Source organism: Armigeres subalbatus, chromosome 1 (assembly GCF_024139115.2).
Source record: "Armigeres subalbatus isolate Guangzhou_Male chromosome 1, GZ_Asu_2, whole genome shotgun sequence".
Taxonomy (NCBI): Eukaryota; Metazoa; Arthropoda; class Insecta; order Diptera; family Culicidae; genus Armigeres; species Armigeres subalbatus.
In genome coordinates, this window is record NC_085139.1 from 302,542,673 (window position 1) to 302,563,506 (window position 20,834).

At 43.1% G+C, this 20,834-nt stretch overlaps 1 protein-coding gene across 5 annotated transcripts in view; it reads left to right on the top strand.

Moving 5' to 3' along the window:
* The window catches only part of LOC134207832 (glutamate receptor-interacting protein 2), a 169,104-nt gene that overhangs the window by 14,822 nt on the left and 133,448 nt on the right, over positions 1–20,834 (top strand). For 3 of the 5 annotated variants that reach the window (XM_062683779.1, XM_062683780.1, XM_062683781.1), the window contains exon 2: positions 11,481–12,321. The exons of 1 other annotated variant lie outside the window; for it this stretch is intronic. In XM_062683779.1, coding sequence (XP_062539763.1) covers positions 12,012–12,321 — 310 coding nt within the window. In that variant the 5' untranslated portion in view covers positions 11,481–12,011. The remainder of the gene's footprint in view (positions 1–11,480; positions 12,322–20,834) is intronic. One more of the 5 variants, XM_062683782.1, reaches the window with a different exon arrangement.

Genomic DNA, 20,834 nt, shown 5'->3' on the forward strand with positions numbered 1-20,834 from the left:
GGAAGCTCAGACTGCGCTCAACGGAGTGGTTGCTTGGGCTGAGAAGCACGGACTACACTTTTCCACTGCAAAATCGAACTTCCTCCATATCTGCCAAGGTGGAAGACACAAAAAACTGCCTGATCTCGTTACAGCTGATGGGACCGTCAAGAAGGTAAGGAGTGCCAAAGTTCTCGGGGTGCACATCGACTCGAAGCTGACTTTTTCGAAACACACAAATGAGCTTGTCAAAGAATGTCAAAGCCGACTGCGACTTCTAAAAGCAATTAGCAGGAGGTATGCTGGCGGTAACCGAGAAACGATTTTTAAAATCTGTCATAGCCTACTGATGTCAAAAATCTATCACGGACTGGGCTTTTACAGCCGTGGCGGAGAGAAAGTGGTGAAACGACTTCAGCCTACCTACCACACAGCAATACGAACTGTATCCCGAGGAGTGAGAACGAGCCCAATACTTTCACTACTTGCGGAAAGTGGACAACTACCGTTGCTCCATCTCATAACCGGATGTTTGGTTAGTAAAGCATGCAGTTGGCTGGAGAAATATCCTGTTGAAGAAAATTGCGTTTGTCCAATGGTCAAAAGAGCATCAGAATGGTTGAATCGACTGACTGACCAGCGGATACCTTCAATTAGCACTCTTAAAAGAGTAAATGACCGTGCATGGAATAAACCGGAACCTATTATTGACTGGTGCATAAAACATCAATTACGTGCCCACGAGGCACCGTCTAAATCGCAAGCCATATTTAATCGAGTACAAGAAGAAAAATACGCAACATCAACAAAGATTTTCACCGATGGATCGTTGAGCGAAGAAAGTGTTGGACTTGGAGTACATAGCGCGACTATAAACGTTTCATTAAGGATTCCCGACTGTTGTACCATTTTTTCCGCGGAGTCTTTGGCGCTTCTGATCGCCACTGAGCAGGCACCAGATACTTCCCATACTGTAGTGTTTAGCGACTCGGCAAGCTGCCTGCAAGCGCTGGATCATGGAAAATCCCGCCATGCTTGGATCCAAGCGATTGAAGAAGCTTCGATGGACAAACAAATCACATTTTGCTGGGTACCTAGCCATTCAGGTATAACAGGAAATGAAAATGCTGACGCTCTAGCTGGCAACGGACGGATGAAAGAATGTACCGACGTACCTGTACCGGCGAGGGACTTTGTAAAATTTTCCAAATCTCTGCTGCGCCAAGCTTGGGAAGCGGAATGGTGGAAATGTTTTGTAATCGCAGGTTAATAAAAGAACGTCTGTTTTGCTTGAGTGTTAGATAAGAAGTGAAAATTTATTCAAACAAATTACGTTACTAAGCATGTATGGAATCGCAGGTTACTATGTTTCACCAATACTCCTCCCTAATCTTCGATTCCTACAAATTGTTTGAATGCTCGAAGCTTTTGTTTCATCAACGCTTTTGTCAATCCATCTGCTGGCTGTTCATTGGTATTGATGTAACTTACTTCAATTGCTCCTTGGATTAATGCATCCTTCACAAAATGATAGCGAATATCCAGATGTTTTGTTCTTGGCTTATACCCTTGGTTTTTCGCAACACATATGGCGGATTGATTATCGCAACGAATAGGGATTATGTTTTCTTCAAATATTTGCGACTGAAAATGCCTCCACCAAAATGCCTCTTGAACAGTTCGGGAAAGTGCGAAGTATTCAGCTTCACACGACGAAAGAGCCACTGTTGTTTGACGTTTCACATTCCAAGATACTGCTCCTCCCATAAACGTAAACACATATCCAGAAGTTGATTTTCTCGAGTCAGGATCTCCTCCCCAATCCGCATCTGTGTAGCCCGTTAGTACAGATTCACGCTCCAGACTGTAGGTTATTTTGTGTCCGCTAGTTCCACGCAGATATCTTATGATTCGCTTCACTGCATTCCAATGTTCACGTCCAGGGTTGTTGCAAAATTGACTGACTTGATTTACAGCGTAACTGATATCCAATCTCGTTGCTTGAGCTAAATACGTTAAACAACCAACAGCTTCTTGGTATGGAATTTGCTTCATTTCATTTATTTCTTCTGGCGTGCTAGGACACATTGACTGGTTTAGCTTGATACTAGCTTCTGTTGGAGTTAGGACTGGATTACAGTTTTCCATTTGGAACCGACGTAATATACTTCTTACATATTGTTCTTGATCAATAGATAATGTACCTTTTTTCGATCACGTTCCGCAATCCAAGACAACCATTCGCCTCACCTAAATCTTTCGTCATAAAGAGACTATGCAGGAACTGCTTCAACTTCCTCTTCTGTTTGTTGTCATTCGTAAAAATCAGAAAGTCGTCCACATATATGGTAACAAAAAGCATCTTATCACCATTTCGACGATAGTAAAGGCAAGGGTCAACCTTCGAACGGGACAGACCAAAATCTTTCAATGCAGCATCCAGTTGATTATTCCAGACTCTACTCGACTGCTTTAGTCCGTAAAGTGCTCTTCGTAACCGACAAACACGTGTTCCATCCTTGGCGAACCCTTCTGGTTGGTCCATATATATTTCTTCATCTTCCAATTTACCTTGTAGAAAAGCTGTGACTGCGTCCATTTGGTCAATATCCAAATTGTATTTCACTGCCACGGCCAATAAATATCGGATGGTAGCATAACGTACAACCGGCGCATAAACTTCATCATAATCAATTCCCGGTCGTTGAGAACATCCCTTCACCACCAGGCGTGCTTTGTATCGTTCGATAGTTCCATCTGCCGCACGCTTCGTCTTGAACACCCATTTGTTACGAATCGGTTTCCTATTATGGGGTAGATTCGTCAAATCCCACGATGCGATTATCCATGAGAGCTTGCATCTCTTCATTCATTGCAGTAATCCATCGATCACGATCTGGTCGACGCAGCGCATCATCGTAAGATTGTGGGTCGTCAGATAACATTCCGATAACATCATTTGACATCGGGGAACACTGTGGGGAAACAACAGTGCCAGTAAACGAATTAAAACTGACGTAATCTTGATACTTGCCTGGAGTTCTGCGCTCCCTATCGCTGCGCCTCAGCCCATGTTGCTGCTCAACTGGCCTGTTAAATTGCGAAGGGAGCGCAAGATCATCGTCTTCATCTAGGGATTCGAAATCGCTCTCATCGCTTTCTGATGCATGGATTGGATCTTCTATCTCGACCGGAATTCCAGCATCACCTGCATCGCGTTCTTTTGGTTCTTCGATTGTGTATAGTTCCATAAATTGAACAGCTGGACAGTTGTCTATTTGCAAGTTGAAGTTTTGAGGTTTGCCTTCATTAACCACAATAACGTCTCTGCTAATAAAAACTTCTTGATTGGTGGGATTATACAATCTGTAGCCTTTGACGTCTTCCGCATATCCGATCAGAATAGCTTTATGTGACTTCATGTCGAACTTTCTCCTTTTGAGCTTTGGGATATGCACCAGTGCTGTTGATCCGAACATCTTGAGATGACGTAAATCTGGCTTTCTTCCGGACCATGCTTCTTCTGGTGTTATTGCATCTAATGATCTCGTAGGACTTCGGTTTATCAAATATGCTGCCGTCGAAACTGCCTCTGCCCAAAACTTCTTTGGTAATTTTGCATCGTTGAGCATGCTTCGGGCTTTCTCCACGAGTGTCCGATTCATCCTCTCTGCTACTCCATTCTGCTCTGGAGTGTATGGACAAGTTCTTTGATGACGAACTCCGTCCTTCTCTAAACTGCTCTTGAAAAGTTTGTTCACATATTCAGTACCATTGTCCGTTCTTAATATCTTCAATTTTCGTTCAGTTTGGCGCTCTGCCATTGACTTGAACTTTGTGTATGCTTCAAAGGCTTGGCTCTTCTTCTCCAAAAATACAGAAACACCTTCCTTGTTGCATCATCTATAAATGTCATCACAAAACGACTGCCACCTATTGACGGGACTTCTATTGGGCCAACCAGATCTGAATGAACTAAATCCAATGCAGCATCGGCTCTTGATGAACTTGATGGAAACGGATTGCGCGAATGCTTGCCTTCAATGCATGCGATACATTCTGGAACAACATCATTCTTCAACTCGATTCCATCCACTATCGTTGCAAGTTTTCTTAGACTTTGATAGTTCAGGTGCCCCATGCGTTTATGCCAAACTTCGGAGCTAAATGTTAACATCGAATGTTCAGCTTTCCGGTTCAATCTATACAGACCACCAATTTGCGTTCCAGAAGCAATAACGTTGCCGTTGTTTTCACGTACCTCGCATTGGTCAGCAGAAGACTACAGATAAACCCTTTTCACATATCTTGCTGACAGAAAGAAGGTTCGTTGCCAGTTCTGGAATCTGCAGTACGTTTTAACTTCGATTGGACCTTCTTCTAGTTGTAGGTTCATCACACCCTTTGCTACGGACATCATACAACCATTGTTGGCAGTTCCAACGGGATGTGACATTTGCTGCTGTTTCACAAAACCTTCGGCACATCGGGACATATGACAGGTGGCTCCTGAGTCAAAGTACCATTCTCGTTCATCAACATCACCCATTGCAAATACTCCGCATAGTGCCTTGCTTGTCTTCGGGTGTTGCTGCTGTTTCATCGGACATTTTGCTGCATAATGGCCTTGCTTCTTGCAATTATAACACGAACTATCTTTCTTCGTTGGCCCATTATTACTTCTACGTCTGTTTCTGCTCCGAATAAAGTATTCCATCGTTTTTGCCGCTTTTCGGAGTAGCCTGAATTTTGACATCTTGAAGAATTTTGGCTTTCACTGCGTCTGATGTCAGGGCCGTACCAGAGGCTTCCAAACCCATTATCATAGGCTCGTAATGATCAGGAAGTCCCATTAATAACAACGCCGCCAACCAAGAATCGTCAACCTGAAATCCGATGCCTGCTAACTTATGCGCCGTCGACATGAGCTCATCCACGTAAGCTTCCACACTTCGACAATCCTCCAATCGTATCGATGTCAACTTCCTCAGCAAACCAATTTTACGCGTTAAGCCATTATCTTGAAAAGCATTTTGCAACTTCTCCCAAGCTTCTTTGGCAGTTTTTGCATCCAAAACTAAGCTGTAGTTTGTAGTTTCCAAGCTTAAGCATATAGTTGCCAACGCTCGCATGCTAACTTCTCTATCTACATTTTCATTTGCTTCTGGCATCACAGCTCCCCACGAACCTTCACGAATTAATGTCATTTTCATGGCAAACGCCCAGGTAGTATAATTCTCACGACCGCGGAGCCTTTCAATAACAGGTAAGCCAATTCCACTGATCCGAGTGCCTCTAGCAGCTACTGATCCTGGAATTCCTACTTCACCGTCTCCACCAACGTCGCCGCTACCAGTAGATAATTCACGGTTCATGTTCAAAGTTCTGCTCAAACTATGGCCAATCTTGGGCCCATAACCTTTTGTAATCGCAGGTTAATAAAAGAACGTCTGTTTTGCTTGAGTGTTAGATAAGAAGTGAAAATTTATTCAAACAAATTACGTTACTAAGCATGTATGGAATCGCAGGTTACTATGTTTCACCAATAAAATGTGATAAGTTTACCCGCAGTTTTAAAGCAACCACAATGCCTTGGAAGGATGTTAACAACACTTCGGAACAAGTAGCAATCACCAGGATTCGGATAGGACATACGAAGCTGACCCATAGTTATATACTGGACAAAGATGAAAGGCCACAATGCTGCGGGGACGACCTCACGGTTCGACATATGCTGATGGATTGCCAGAAATACCAACACGAAAGAGATTTGATTTTTGAAAATTTGACTATAGGAGAAGTATTAGGAATTGGAAATGAAGAGAGATTAGTGAGTAAAGCCACGTAAATAAAATTAAAAAAAAAAAAAAAAAAAAAGATGCTTTATCCTAAAATTCCAATCAGTACTAGAAAGTGTTTCGGTGCGTTGAATAGAGCCTATCCACAGACAAACAGACGTAACCCTTAGTGAAAACCAGTTGAAATTTTCTCGTCATCGAAAATACTAGCGCCATCTGTTGCGCAATCTACTCGAATCAATGGCGTTTGACGTCCCGCTTCTAAAATCAACGCCTTAATCGTTTACTTCTAAAGCGACGCAACGCGCACATGCAAAGCTTTGAGCATTGCTAATCAGTTACTATGGTGATATTCCGTTGGTGTTTACATATATCATAACAGCCATCGGAATGTTGAGATTTGTGAAAATCTCAGTAGTAAGAGAAAAATAAATTATATGCATATGGATTAGCGTTGATAATAGATAATGGTAATGTAGTGGCAAGATGGGCAATGCCCATCGTGCGGTAAAATCTCACCAAGAGCTCCTCTCGATAGAGCGAACCACACCACTGTAGGCAGTTAATATTAGGTTAATATAAGTATATCTAGACCAACATTTGAAAAGGGCGTAACAGCCAAAATTTATTCTTTCTGATTCTTTGTCCACATATATGTTAGTATAGCTATATATGTGGATAAAGAATCAAAAGGAATCAATTTTGGCTGTTACGTCTTTTTTAAATGTTGCTCTAGATATGTAATTGTACTCAATAAAGGAGTTTTGTTCCTGAGATCCCAAGAGTCAGACGTGTTATCCTTTCTTCCCTAAAAAGAGAATTTATTTTAAAAGTTAGACTTGCATCTTAGGATGTTACAGGTAATAGTTGAACAGCATAGAGTAAACCAACAAAAGTGGATTTTATTCCGAATCTGTATGCTAAACAGGATACCGCAAGTAATTTGTTTCGCCAAATAAGAAAAACGCCTTTCACCAACTTATAAAATGTGAGAAAATCCAATTCCGTTTATTGACTTCCAGTTTTCGTTGAGGTTGGATTGGGTCTGGGGTGAATCCAACCTAATCTAATATCTTTTGGCAGCAATCAGCAATTGGTAGCACCATAGCTTGAGAAAAAAATCTCCCGAACTTCATACCCATGTATTTTAAATGTCGTGGGATTTGGGACTTTCCGTGTTCAAATTCCGTAAATCCTATACTTTTAAACTCACACGAGAACAAAACCCGTAGACAAGTTTTCCAGAATGTGAGGCAACCAGCTAGGGGAACTGTACCGGTTTTGGCCATGTTCCTAATTTGGCCAATTTTGCGAATAACTCCGAAAATAAAGCAATTCGCGAGGGTTTTATTAGTTCCTACAAAAGATATATCCCTCACGGCTCAACGCTGCTTTCAACTGATTGATTATTTTGGAAAAATATGTATTTTCCAGGGTTGGCCAAATTAGGCACTAAGTTGGCCAAAACCGGTGCACTTCCCCTAACCAATAACATCAAATAAACACAAATGACATTAGATTGTTGATTACGCCTCTCCAAGTAACGCATGCTATGATGCACAATTAAGCGTCGCTTTGAGCTTAAAATTTTTCGCGCGTTGTGTGCTTACGGGCCTCTTGAAAGGAGGCTTCTGGACCTTTTGAAAGGTGGCTTCCGGGCTTATTGAAATAAGTCTTCCAGGCCTATTGAAAAACGGCTTCTGGGCCTCTTGAAAGACGGCTTCAGAGGCTTTTGGTGAAAGGGGAAAATAATTGGCCTATTGGGCTTATTGAGGTGAGGCTTCCAGGCCTGTTGAAAGGATGCTTCCGGGCCTCTTGAAATGAGGCTTCCGGGCCTCCGAAAGGAGCTTTCCGGGCCTCTCGAAAGGAGGCTTTCGGGCTTTTTGAAAGGAGGCTTCAGGGCCTCTTGAAAGGAGGCTTCCGGGCAATTTGGAAGGAGGCTTCCGAGCAACTTGAAAGACGGCTTCCGTGCCTCTTAGAAGGAGGCTTCTAGACCTCTTGAAAGGAGGCTTCCGGGCATCTTGGAAGAAGGCTTCCGGGCCTTGGGAAAGAAGGCTTCCGTGCCTCTTGAAAACAGGCTACCAAGGCTTTTGAACGAAGGAGAAAAGAAGGCTTCCGGCTAAAGCTAAGCTAAAGCTAAGCTAAAGCTAAGCTAAAGCTAAGCTAAAGCTAAGCTAAAGCTAAGCTAAAGCTAAGCTAAAGCTAAGCTAAAAGCTAGCAGCTGGGGCTGAGCTGGGGCTGGCTAAAAGCTAAGCTGCTAAAGCTAAGCTAAGCTAGCTGCTAACAGCTGGCTGAACAGGAGCTGGGCTAGCTGGGAGCTGAGGTGGGGTGGTGGGAGCTGAGGCTGAGTGGGCTGGGGGAGAACAGGGCTGGGAGCTGGGGAACAGGTGGGGGTGGGGGGGTGGAGCTGGGTGAGTGGAACAGGCTGGTGGAACAGGAGTGAGGTGGGGAACAGGTGGGAGTGGGGTGGGGCTGGGGGGAACAGGGGTGGGGGTGGGGTGGGAACAGGTGGGTGGGGGTGGGGTGGGAACAGGAACAGGGGTGGGAACAGACAGGGTGGGGTGGGGTGGGGTGGAACAGGTGGGAGTGGAACAGGGGTGGGAACAGGTGGGGTGGGCTGGGTGGAACAGGTGGAGAGGGGTGGGAACAGGGGGAACAGGAACAGACAGGGGTGGGGCTGGGGTGGGGCTGGGGTGGAGAACAGGTGGGGTGGGAACAGGGGTGGAACAGGTGGGGTGGGGCTGGAGTGGGGCTGGAACAGGGCTGAGGTGGGGAGGGGTGGGGAGCTGGGGTGAGCTGGGGCTGGGAGGTGGGTGGGGAGGCTGGGGTGGAACAGGAGGAGTGGGGCTGGGAGTGAGGCTGGAACTGGGTGGGGGTGAGGCTGGAGGTGGCTGGAGGGGTGGAGTGGGGCTGAGGCTGGGGCTGGAGTGGGGCTGAGGCTGGGGTGAGGTGGTGGGCTGGGTGGGAACAGGCTGAGGTGAACAGGGAGAACAGGTGGTGGGAACTGGGGTGGGTGGGAGCAGGTGGGGCTGGAGTGGGGTGGTGGGCTGGGGGCTGGAACAGGTGGGGCTGGTGGGGGCTGGGAACAGGGTGGGAACAGGAACAGGGAACAGGGGTGGGTGGGGGTGGAGACAGGAACAGGGAGACAGGTGGAACAGGTGGGGTGGTGGTGGGAACAGGGAGGCTGGGGTGGAACAGGGAACTGGTGGAACAGTGGGAACAGGTGGGGTGGGCTGGGGTGGGTGGGGTGGGTGAACAGGAACAGGGTGGGGCTGGAGACAGGGGTGGGGCTGGAACAGACAGGGGTGGTGGCTGGTGGGAACAGGGGCTGGGGTGGAACAGGTGGAACAGGGTGGGGCTGGGGTGGGGTGGGGGGTGGTGGGAACAGGGTGGGGCTGGGGCGGGTGGGGCTGAGGTGAACAGCTGGTGAGAGCTGGGGAGTGGGCTGGGCTGGGAGGTGGGGAGGCTGGGAGTGGGAGGCTGAGGCTGGGGCTGGGGTGAGGTGGGGGGGGCTGGGAGCTGGAGCAGGGGTGGGCTGGGAGCTGGAGTGGGGAGAACAGGTGGGGCTGGGAGGTGGGCTGGGAGTGGGAGCTGGGGTGGGGTGGGGTGGAACAGGAGCTGGGAGCTGGGAACAGATGGGGTGGAACAGGGGGCTGGGGTGGGAGCTGGGGTGGGAACAGGGGTGGGTGGGAACAGGAACAGACACAGGAACAGGAACAGGGAACAGAACAGGTGGTGGGGTGGGAACAGGTGAACAGGTGGGAACAGGGGTGGGGTGGGGCTGGGTGGGGGGGTGGGAACAGGTGGGGTGGAACAGGGGTGGGGTGGGTGGGGTGGGGTGGAACAGGGCTGAACAGGGCTGGTGGGGAGCTGGGGTGGGGCTGGTGGGCTGAGCAGGGCTGGGGCTGGAACAGGGGTGGGGTGGAGCTGGGGTGGGAACTGGGGGGGCTGAACTAAAAAGCTAACTAAGCTAAACTTCAGCTAACTAAAACTAAACTAAACTAAGCTAACTAAAACTAAACTTCTAAGCTAAAAACTAAAAGCTAAGCTAAAACTAAACTAAAACTAACTAAAACTTCGCTAAAAACTAAGCTAAAGCTAAAACTAAACTAAAAACTAAGCTTAAAGCTAAACTAAAAACTAAACTAAAACTAACTAAGCTAAAAGCTTCTAAGCTAGCTAAACTAAGCTAAACTAGCTAAACTAAAAAAGCTAAGCTAAAAGCTAAGCTAAAGCTAACTTAAAAGCTAACTAAAAGCTAAGCTAAAAGCTAACTAAGCTAAAACTAAAGCTAAGCTAAAGCTAAGCTAAAGCTAAGCTAAAGCTAAGCTAAAGCTAAGCTAAAGCTAAGCGTTCGGCTGAATGTCATTTTCAGTCAGATAATGTTCGATATAATGGTTCGTTTGGTAAAACGACATATTTGCCCAAACAACGGCCTTACTTTCCGCCAAATGGCTTTCAACCGAATGGCTTTTTGCCAAACGTCCTTTCTCCGTTAAAAACAAATGATTTCAACAGTTTCAGTGCGGGAAGTACGGACGTTCATGATGAAGCACTTACCGTCCCTTAAAACGTGGTCGATTTGACTTTTCGACATTACTGCACACAACTGGTGCTTGGGGACCCCACTGCTCCATGATCTACGCCACTAATGGTCGATAGCGTCCAAAATCTGGAAGCAAAGTGGAGTTGGGCCTGCATAAGCCAAGAAGCAAGTGCGACGTTGCGATGTCTTAGCAGAGCTGTCAATCAATCAGATCAGAAGTCCATCATTTTGGCCCAGGTGTCTTTTATAGGATGCAACTTGGGATGCAACGTAATGTTGATTGCAAATGCTATTTTAGAGTTGCGTAATTTGTGGAATGGTTCTTGATTACGAGTTGAGTTTTCAAATCGAAACATAACAAATCTGATAATTAAGAGACTTTTATTCGTGCAAGTGAATTTTAAAACATCCCATTTTTCACAAACAACACGAACTCGTCTGACCAGAGAGAATAAATGGGTCTGCGCTTCTGACAGTACCGAAAAAAAACCAACGCAAGCAAAACATTTGGGTTTGGTCAAGATCGAATCCCAACCAACAACGTGAGGACCGCGATCATGTTCTTGTTTTTCCTCTCAGCAAAACCAAAACTTTTCTTCTCGTTCATTCTTCTTGTCCACTATATAGGATTGACCGACCTGTCACAATCAATTTCTGAATGAAAAACTTGTGACACGACGACGCAGACTCCTTTTGCATCGTGCTCAGTGGCGTACGCGGAGTTTGCGGTCCGTACGTGTGTGGGTGGTATAGAGACAGGCGTCATTTGGCGTCCCCCATAGTCGTAGCGCAAAAGTGGTCAATTGCGGGTCGAGTTAATTAATGTTCGAACCAAATGTTTGGGTCAGAGAAAAAAAGAAGATGGAAGGAAAGCGAAGCAAGCGGTACGACGCGTTGCGTCTTGGGGACACTCTGCGCGGTTATGAAATCTTCGACCACTCTCTCGTTTGCGGGAAGCGATTTTTCCGAGAAGGGTCTTAAAAATAGACGTTTGGCGCATTGGGGGAAAATTATGACAACAAGGTGATCGCACAGGCAGATTGAAAGATGGTTGTCGAAACCGCACGCATTAGAGGACAGACCACGATCACGATCGCATCTGAATAGGATTTGTGCTGAGTTTCCATTTAGAAGAAAACTTATTTTTCTATTTACAGACGGGTCGAAGATTCATTCAGTGTTTCACGCAGACATTGTAGTACTAGATCGGTGGTGGAAGATTAGGGAACAATGGCGGATGGTCAGCGGTGTTGACAACATGGCGGCAGCGGAGGTTATGACAGCCACGTAGGAAAACACCGTTAGAAGGCGTGAATATTCAAAACAAACAGTGTGTAGTGATTTGTCGTCGCGGCCATCACGCGGGAATGTCGCTTTTATGACGGGATTTTATATGCCATCGCGAATAAAAGTGGCAACTGTGCCATAAAAAAGTGATCGCAAATCTGCTAACGGATTGATTATTCCACTGGCGTCGGTAATTCGGGTGACCTCAGTGTGCAATTTAGTTTTGTAAGTGATTGTCGTACAATTCTTGGAAGCATTTGCGTTCGGCGAAGAAAATAAATCGGGAAGGGAATAACAGTGAAAAGCAATATTTCCCACCGCAAGGATAAATCTCGACGAATAAAAAAAAAACACCGCAGTGAAAGAGTTGGTGAGTGCCAAAAAACATCCCAGTGAAAACCATGAAACTGTGGAAATCCAAGAAAACTTCCTCCAGCCCCGGCAGCAGTAGCAGTTGTGTCGGAGGCGGAAGTGGCAAGGGAACACTATCGAAGAGCTGCAATTTCAACGGCCACAGCGGCAACAACAGCAGCAACAACAGCTTCGAGGATAATAGCGTCGAGACGTCGTTCATCAACCCGGCGGGCAGTGGAGTGGCAACATCGACGTCGGCAGCAATAACCACCGCTGGGACGCCGTCGGCTGGTCTGATGCAGTCGGCCGGCGTTGGAACTGGAGCGGGAGGAGGCACCACCGGGAGCATGCTGTCGGGTGAGTTGGCATTATTTTTGGCATTTTTTTTTTGTTTTGTTTAGTGCAGGGCTGCTGTGGCAAGCAGTCGGAAAGGAGCCGCTGTTGTAATCGTTTGCGATGGGGAGCATATTTTTGGAAACCGTGTTGGTAGCTTCCGTTGACTTGTACTGCAATCAGCAATGACGAAGGCTGCGATGACGACAGCTGACTGTAGCTCCAATCTATGTAGAAGCAATGAAACGCACATTTCGGGCTGTCATTGTTCAGTCATTACTGGGTAGCATTGTTCTTAGGTCATACCGGCCGTGGGGCGTCAGTCAGTCTCATTGTTCCGGTTGGATTGCGCCGTCGGTGTACTTAAAGCATAATTTCTGAACAGCGTGTGGATGCGAATGTACTTACTCATTGAGGCATGAAATTTGGAATTTATTGCTTATATATTGCTTAACGTGAATTGTACTTCCGTTAGCTATTTCGATGGCCATGTGAGCATTGAACTAATTGAGTTAATTTTGGATACATTGTCATGTCATTAAACTTTCGTTGAATTATTAATTGGGGTTCACTCTTAATTCGTTAAATTGTACAAATGGTTTTCGATTAGATTCCACAATTCTTCTGTCAATTTTAATATCTAGATCTCAATAACGTTTAATCTACTTGTCTAAAAAAGTTTCACTCTGGATGAAGGGGGGAGGCAATGGCTTCGCCGCTAAGTAGAACATATGATAAATATATAATTCTATCTTACACAAAATTCAAGCGACTAACGAGTAAGGCCTTTCAATCACGTAAGCGTACAGGCGTGACTGGTGCCGGAGTGGCGGATAATACTCACAACATCCCAAGAAAGCCAAAAGTTCCAAATATTCATGCATTCATCTGTTGGTTCTGATCTTTTAATATAAGATTTTCGGCCATGGCAGGTCATGATAATGAAATTTTACATAACCTAAATTGTTGTCCAGAAAATGCCGATCCAATTAGTTTTTGTCGAATTATTTAATGTTGAAAATGTTATTCAAGTGTAATTTAAAAACAGCAGAAATAAAATAAATGAGCAGCATTTTTTTAGTGGATTGTAATACGATTTAGCGAGTTAAGTACGAGAAACTAAAGCCAAGCATACTTCACCTTAACCCTTAAATGCGCAATGTTGTTTTAAAAAAAACAAACCGAAAATACGTTTAATGTTAATGATTTCAATGGTTCTTCTTCTTCTTCTTATTGGCATTACATCCCCACACTGGGACAGAGCCGCCTCGCAGCTTAGTGTTCATTAAGCACTTCCACAGTTATTAACTGCGAGGTTTCTAAGCCAGGTTACCATTTTTGCATTCGTATATCATGAGGCTAGCACGATGATACTTTTATGCCCAGGAAAGTCGAGACAATTTCCAATCCGAAAATTGCCTAGACCGGCACCGGGAATCGAACCCAGCCACCCTCAGCATGGTCTTGCTTTGTCGCCTTGCGCCTTTAAGGGTTAAAAGTATGCTCGATTTCAGTTTCTTGTACTTGACTCGCAAATTCGGATTACATTCGGAAATTAGACCTGTGCGCCGGTCATATAATCGGCGGCGGCGGCGTAGTGGTCACTTTTGCCCCGGCGGCGGCGGCGTCACGGCGGCGCGCCATTGACTTTTATCGGCGGCGGCGTGAACTGGCGTGGATGAAAAAATCAATGATTGGAAAAATCAATATTAATGCGGGTTTTTGGAGCCATGCAGTTTTGATTCACACGGTAGGAATCGCCCGTATACAAATCGACTTCAGTGGATTAAAATTGCAATATTTTACTTTTGCCGATCATCAAGCAGCACATTCAAAATAGTCAATTGTCGGCGACACTAATCAATACCTGATTTTAAAATGTTATTTATGTTAAAATGTTATGATCAACATAAATAAAAATAAATACTAGCTGAGTAAGACTGGGGATGACCAACCAAATTCAATATTTTTCCTGAAATTTGGTTAAATATGCCAAAAAAGTTCTTGGTGTAGTCCCTGAAGGAATTTCTGGAGGAAACTACAGACATTTTCTACAGACATTTCTTATTAAAGTTCATAAGGAATTCCTTCGTAAAATTCTATGAGAATTCCTACAGAAATTTGGTTATTCCTTTAGTAGAGCTCATCATGCAGGAATTCATTCGGAAATTTATTCAACAACTAGCAGACCCGACGAACTTCGTTTCGCCTCAAATTGATTTATTCTCTGCTTAGTTCTCAAGTTATGCAGAAATTTCTGTTTCATTTGAATGGGAACCTTCTAAGAACCTTCCCCGGCACCAAAAACCTCTACATACAAATTTGCACGCCGATCGGTTTAGTAGTTTCAGAGTCTATAAGGTTCAGACAGACAGAAATTCATTTTTATGTATATAGATGAACTAATTTCTGATGGAATTCCTAAAATAGTTTTCCAAAGGATTTCCTGAAGTAATGTCGGAACAAGTTTATGAAGGCAATCCGGCAAGATTTTTGAAGAAATTTCCGAAAAAAACTTTGGGAACTGGATGAATTCCCAAAGAAAAATCAGTAGGAACCCTTCAGGAAAATTTCGAAAAAATCCTCACAGACATTTTCAAAGTAATTCCTAACAGAATTTCAAATAAATTTCCGAATAAATTTGTTATAGAGCTTTGAATGAATATCTGAAGGGACCCTAAAAAAACAAAAGAAATGGAGAATGTCGTGAGGGAATTCCTGAGGAAAATGTCCAAAAATTTCATTCTAAATTTACCTATATCTATTCTGGTACATTCCGTGTTATCCGGAGGAAAACCGTATTTAATTTCCTATTCCAGGCCGCCAGTCGCCAGTCTCCCTGCACACCAGCTACACGAGCATCTTCCTCGATTGCGAACTGCCACCGAGTGCGGGGTCTATCCCGGAGGCAACGCCCCCTTCCACGCTCTCGGAAGGTTTTTTGCTGGTCTCTCTTCCAGCATACACAGTACATGTTCAGCCCATTGTAATCTGCCATATTTTATTAGCCTGCCTTGGTCTGCATTTTTATAAACATGGTACAATCGTGATTCATTCGTTCGTATGCGCCATTTACTATTCTCCACCGCGCAGTATTTTCTGCTCAAATACTTCGAGAATTCGATACCGTCGTGGGGGTGTTAATGGGTCAAATGGGGGTGAGAATGGGTCATTGTCATAAAATATAAGAAACCTTTTTGAACGATTTTGCTCTACGACCTCCAGGCTGCCGGTGAGAGCGATGACCCATTCTCACCCCCAGACCCATTGTCACCCCCGATGACGGTAGTTTGCATCTTTTTACCAATGTCATTTGGCCGAACCATTTTGCCGAACAGACGAAAGGGTCGTTTGGCCGAAAGGGTCGTTTGGCCGAAAGGGTCATTTGGCCGAAAAGGTTGTTTCACCGAAAGGGTCGTTCAGCCGAAAGGGTCATTTGGCCGAAAGGGTCATTTGGCCGAAAAGGTCGTTTGGCCGAAGGAGTAATTTGGCTGAATAGGACATTTGGCCGAATAGGACATTTGTCCGAATAGGACATTGGCCGAATAGGACATTTGGCCGAATAAGACATTTGGCCTAATAGGTCATTTTGCCGAATAGGTTATTTGAAAAATGAGAAATAAGGAATGAGAAGAGAGACGTCTCAATTCTCATTCCTCATTTCTTACTTCTCACTGTAAAAAGTGAGAAGCATGAGGTGAGTAGTGAGACGTCTCTCTACCCACTTTGCGCTACTAAGTTTTCACAGTGAAAAGTGAGAAGTGAGACGTCTCACGTCTCACGGCCAAATGTCCTATTCGGCCAAATGACCCTTTCGGCCAAACGACCGTTCCGGCCATATGACCCTTTCGGCCGAATGACCCTTTCAGCCAAATGACTCTTTCGACCAAACGACCCTTTCGGCCAAATTACTCTTTCGGCCACATGACCCGTTCGGCCAAATGACCCGTTCAGCCAAATGACCCGTTCAGCCAGATTGGTTTCGGCCTAATGGTTTGTTCGGCCAAGTGGAATTCGGCCAAACGACCCTTCCCCTTACAGAGGTAGTTTTGTCAGTGTCTGTAGGTAGCGTAGCTTCCTAAAGTAACCAAAGAATTTACTGGAAGAATTTTCAAAGGATTATCCGGAAAAAAATCTCTAGAAATTGCTCTAGAAATTTCAGGAAAAAATGACAAGGAGCTTGCTCAGGAACACCTAGAGAAATTTAAAAAAAATCCAAAAAGTATCTTTCGCTGGAATTTCCCAATTAATTTTCAAATAAATTCCTGAGCAAATTTTCAAAACTTGATGAAATTTCCAAAGTAATCCGTAATTGAATTTCTGTAGGAGTTTTTAGAAAGTTTTTGGAGGAATTCTGAAACAATTTCCTAAGGAACTCCTCAAACATTTTCCGTAGAGATTTCAAAAAGAATTTGTGAAGGATTTTCAGAAGGTGTATCCGTGTTTCTGAACGAAAACTTGACGAAATGTCCAAAGAAATTTGCGGAGAAATCTAAGACTTTCAGAAGTTACTTCAGGAGCTACTTTGAAAAATCCTTCAGGAGTTTCTTGGATATTTTTTCTGGAACTTGATCAAGAATTCTTAAGTAAATTTTGTCCTAGAACTTTGCAAGGTATACCAAAGGAGTTCTTAGAAGAAATTCGAAATTTTCGGATGAATATCGAATACGATATGAATACGATTTCCCCAAGGTTTTCCTTAACAAATTTCTGAAAGAATGCGTGGATGAATTTCCGAACTAATTTCTGAGGGAAATTCCAAGGAATATCCGAAAGAATCCGAAAGACTTTCTGGAATTCTTTTCCGGAAGAGTTTTTGTAGGACTCCCTGATGCAAATTCCCAGGGAAACTGCAAATCGATTTCTAAAAAAAATCCAAAGGAATTCCTGGATTTATCTAGAAATTATTTCAGACATACCAGTAGGCATTTCCTCTAAAATTCTGTTAGGAATATATTCATAAATTCCTTCAAAAACACCTTCAGACATTTCTTTATGGATTTCTCTGTAAATTCCTTTAGGAATTCTTTGGGGAAGTCTTTTAGAAATATCTTCAAAACCTTTTTTAGCAGTTCCAACGGGAATTATTTTTGAAAATCGATTCAGGCTCTCTTTTAAAAATGCCTTCGAAAATTCATTTGGAAACTCGTACACCCTCCAGGAATTTATTCAAAAACTCCTCCAAAAATTCATTTGAGAACTCCTCACGATTTTTTTTCTAAATCTAATTTTTTTTTCTAAAAAAAATCCGCCAAGAATTCCTTTTGATATTTCTCCATAGATTTCTTTAAAAGTTTCTTCGAAAAGCCTCCAAGATTCCCTCGTAGATTTCTTCAAAAATTCTTTCGGAATTTCTTTCCGGAAATCCTTTGAAAAATAATTAGAGAATGAAATAGTTTTCGATGGAGTTACTAATTGAATTTTCGAAAGAGTAAAACAAAAAACCCAGATTAATCCACCTAGCGGCGATGATGCCTTTCTCGTGCATGTACTGAAAAAATCACATAAGAAAGGTCAAAAAAGCACTTTAGGGGAATAGATCGCATATTTTCTATCATTTCGCATGTTTTTGCATTAATTAGTATGCATTCCCACCATCCTCGAAAAAAATTTTTTTTTTCGATTCTGGATTTTTTTTTCCAAGGGGGGACCCTTGGGAAAAAACAATGATTTTTCAATAATTCCGAAATGCAATGTCCGATCAGGCCAATTTTCAATAGCAAACAATGGGACCGCATTCCCCGTCGAATGCGACTTGTTGCGAGTAAATCGGGTAATGCTAACTTCCAAAAAGTGTGTCTACAAAATTTGTACACATACACACATACACACACACACACATACATACATACACACAAACAGACATCACCTCAATTCGTCGAGCTGAGTCGATTGGTATATAACACTATGGGCCTCCGAGCCTTCTATCAAAAGTTTGGTTTTGGAGTGAAATTATAGCCTTTACGTATACTTAGTATACGAGAAAGGCAAAAATAAACAACAAGCACTAAAAAGTTACCAAGGTATTACTGAAAGAATCTCGGAATTAACTCTTGAAAGCATTTTCGGAGGAATTCCTGCAGGAAGTTCTGGAAGGATTCCCGAAGAATGTTTTAAAGGAATTGCTGGAAGAAGTTCCTTGAGAAAATTTCTGATTTAATAAATTCATGGAATAATTGCTGAAAAAAAATCATAAGGAGGAATTTCCGAAGCAATTCTTAAAGAAATTTCCGAAGGAATTGCTTAAAAAAAGTGTTGATAAATATTTTACGAAGAAATTCTTTATAGAATTTCCAGAGGAATTCTTTTTTCGTAGGAATTCTTGAAACATTTTTTTCGTATACATTCCATAGGGAATTTCCAAAAGAAATTCGTAAAAGATGTTCTGAAAAAATCGTAATGGAAATTCTGAAGGAATTTTCGGAGAAAAAAGAATTCCTAAAGTAATTTTCTTAGGTTTTTTAGAAAACTTTGGAGTAAAATATACCAAACGGTTTTGTCAATAATATTCAAACATTGATTTCAAAATAAATAGTTATATTGGACAAAAAGCTAGAAAATCATTCACAGTAGGGATTTAATTATTTTGCTGAATTGGTTCCTCAAATAAGTTAACTGTGCTCATAACACAAATCAAAAAAAGAAAGAAAACTGATTAAATAAGTTGATTTTAATTAAAAAAAATATTGGCAAGATAATTAATGTGCTAACCTACCTTGAAATTCCTGAACTGTAATAAATTAACTGCACAAATGCCAGATTCTATAAGAATGGGGGCGTGTTGGGCATGTATCTAAGCCATCACAAAAGCCGCATCAAACATAATTTGCGAGTCACCTACAGGTTTATGTGCCCGACTGAATGCCAAATCCAAGGCCTGGCTTAGACAAATTCTAAAGATCAGTTGAACATTTTATGTGTTATTCTGCTAGGTAGACGAAATCAACAAGATAAAGCCGCATGCAAACTCATAAACTAATCAACCAACATATTTCATGATCCAGCAGACAATGTATTTCACCACACTGACTTAGAGACACCATCTCGTAATGTAGATTTGAAATTGAATTCTGACGATTTCCACCTTTTCACCATTTATGAACTATCATAAGACGAGTTTAGTACTATTCCAATTAATTCCACCACGTTGTATTGCTTTACAGATATGTATTTCGTCTTCAACTGTAAGGCCATCTTCAGTGTCTTGTACTTTACTCGACTCGACTTAAGTTAATTGATTTTTTTATTGCGATTAGTCATCGGCGTGGCAAAATTATGATCGGCGGCGCGCCGACCCAAAATCGTCGGCGGCGGCGGCGTGAGTAAAACCACCGGCGGCGGCGGCGCGGCGCGGCGGCGCACAGGTCTATCGGAAATATGGATCTCTAAAGTGAAAGTCTAATTTAAAACAGTTTTTCCTGATTTCTTGGAAAAAATAGACAGCTTCAGTTTTTCAAATAAATAGTTCAACATATACATCGAATAGAAAAAAATACACATACTCCAGAATAGAAGGAGATTCTTTCAAATGATCCATTTGAAGAATGCTTCAAATGCTAAAACAGCAATGATCACCAGCACTATATCGGCTATATCGGTTGGGATAATTCTGTTCTAAATATTCGTGAAAATTAGAATTTTGAAAAAAATCTGGACCATTGTAGTCGAATAACTGTAAATCGAACAGAAACAAAATTCATAATCATTTTCAGAAATGAAATATAAACATTGCTTCAATGAACGCAATTTAGAAAAACCTTTTTGAGAAATTTTCTGGTCGGCACTGCTCTGGATGTCAAGCGTTACAAGCGAATGGTCATGGGTTCGATTCCCAGCCCCTCCACCAAACCCTCGTCAGTCGCCGGATGCGCAGCCTATGCGGTGGCGTATTGGGGAGCGCCCTTACCGTTAAGACTGCCTGATGACAACTGACAAATTGTTCTTCTCGGAGGCATTCCTCCAACGTACCCGGAAAAAATGGTAACCGAAAAATGCAACGATCATTGGATTCACGACACGGACAGATGGACACAATGGATTCACGGTGAGATGGACTAGCAACACCAACAACAATGAATCTAAAAATAGACGGTTAAAATCGAGTCGATAACAAACACTGAAGAAGTTTCCAAGTATGAAACGAAATACGTATCTGCTTGTTGATACATAAAAAAGTTAATAGTGGAAGTAAATGGAAGAATAATAGCCTTGTAGCTTTTCCCCTAAGACGCTCTAAAATAATTAATCATAAAAATAGACTCTGTGTGGATTCTGGCTGCAGAATAGTAGATCTCGACACAGTAGCGTTTAAGTAACACAGAGTGCCTACCATATAAAGAAAGGAATAATATAATAACAATCCCCATGAACTTGTTTTGCAAAATCATGAAGTTTGACATGTCGGAAGTCGTGTTTCCGGCTCGATCAGGCAGTGGCCATTTTTCCGGGACGGAAGGTTTCCCCAGTACCTACCGGGATACCTGGTTGGCTACAGCGTCGATACACCTATGATTACTCCAGTATTCCCATCAATATAT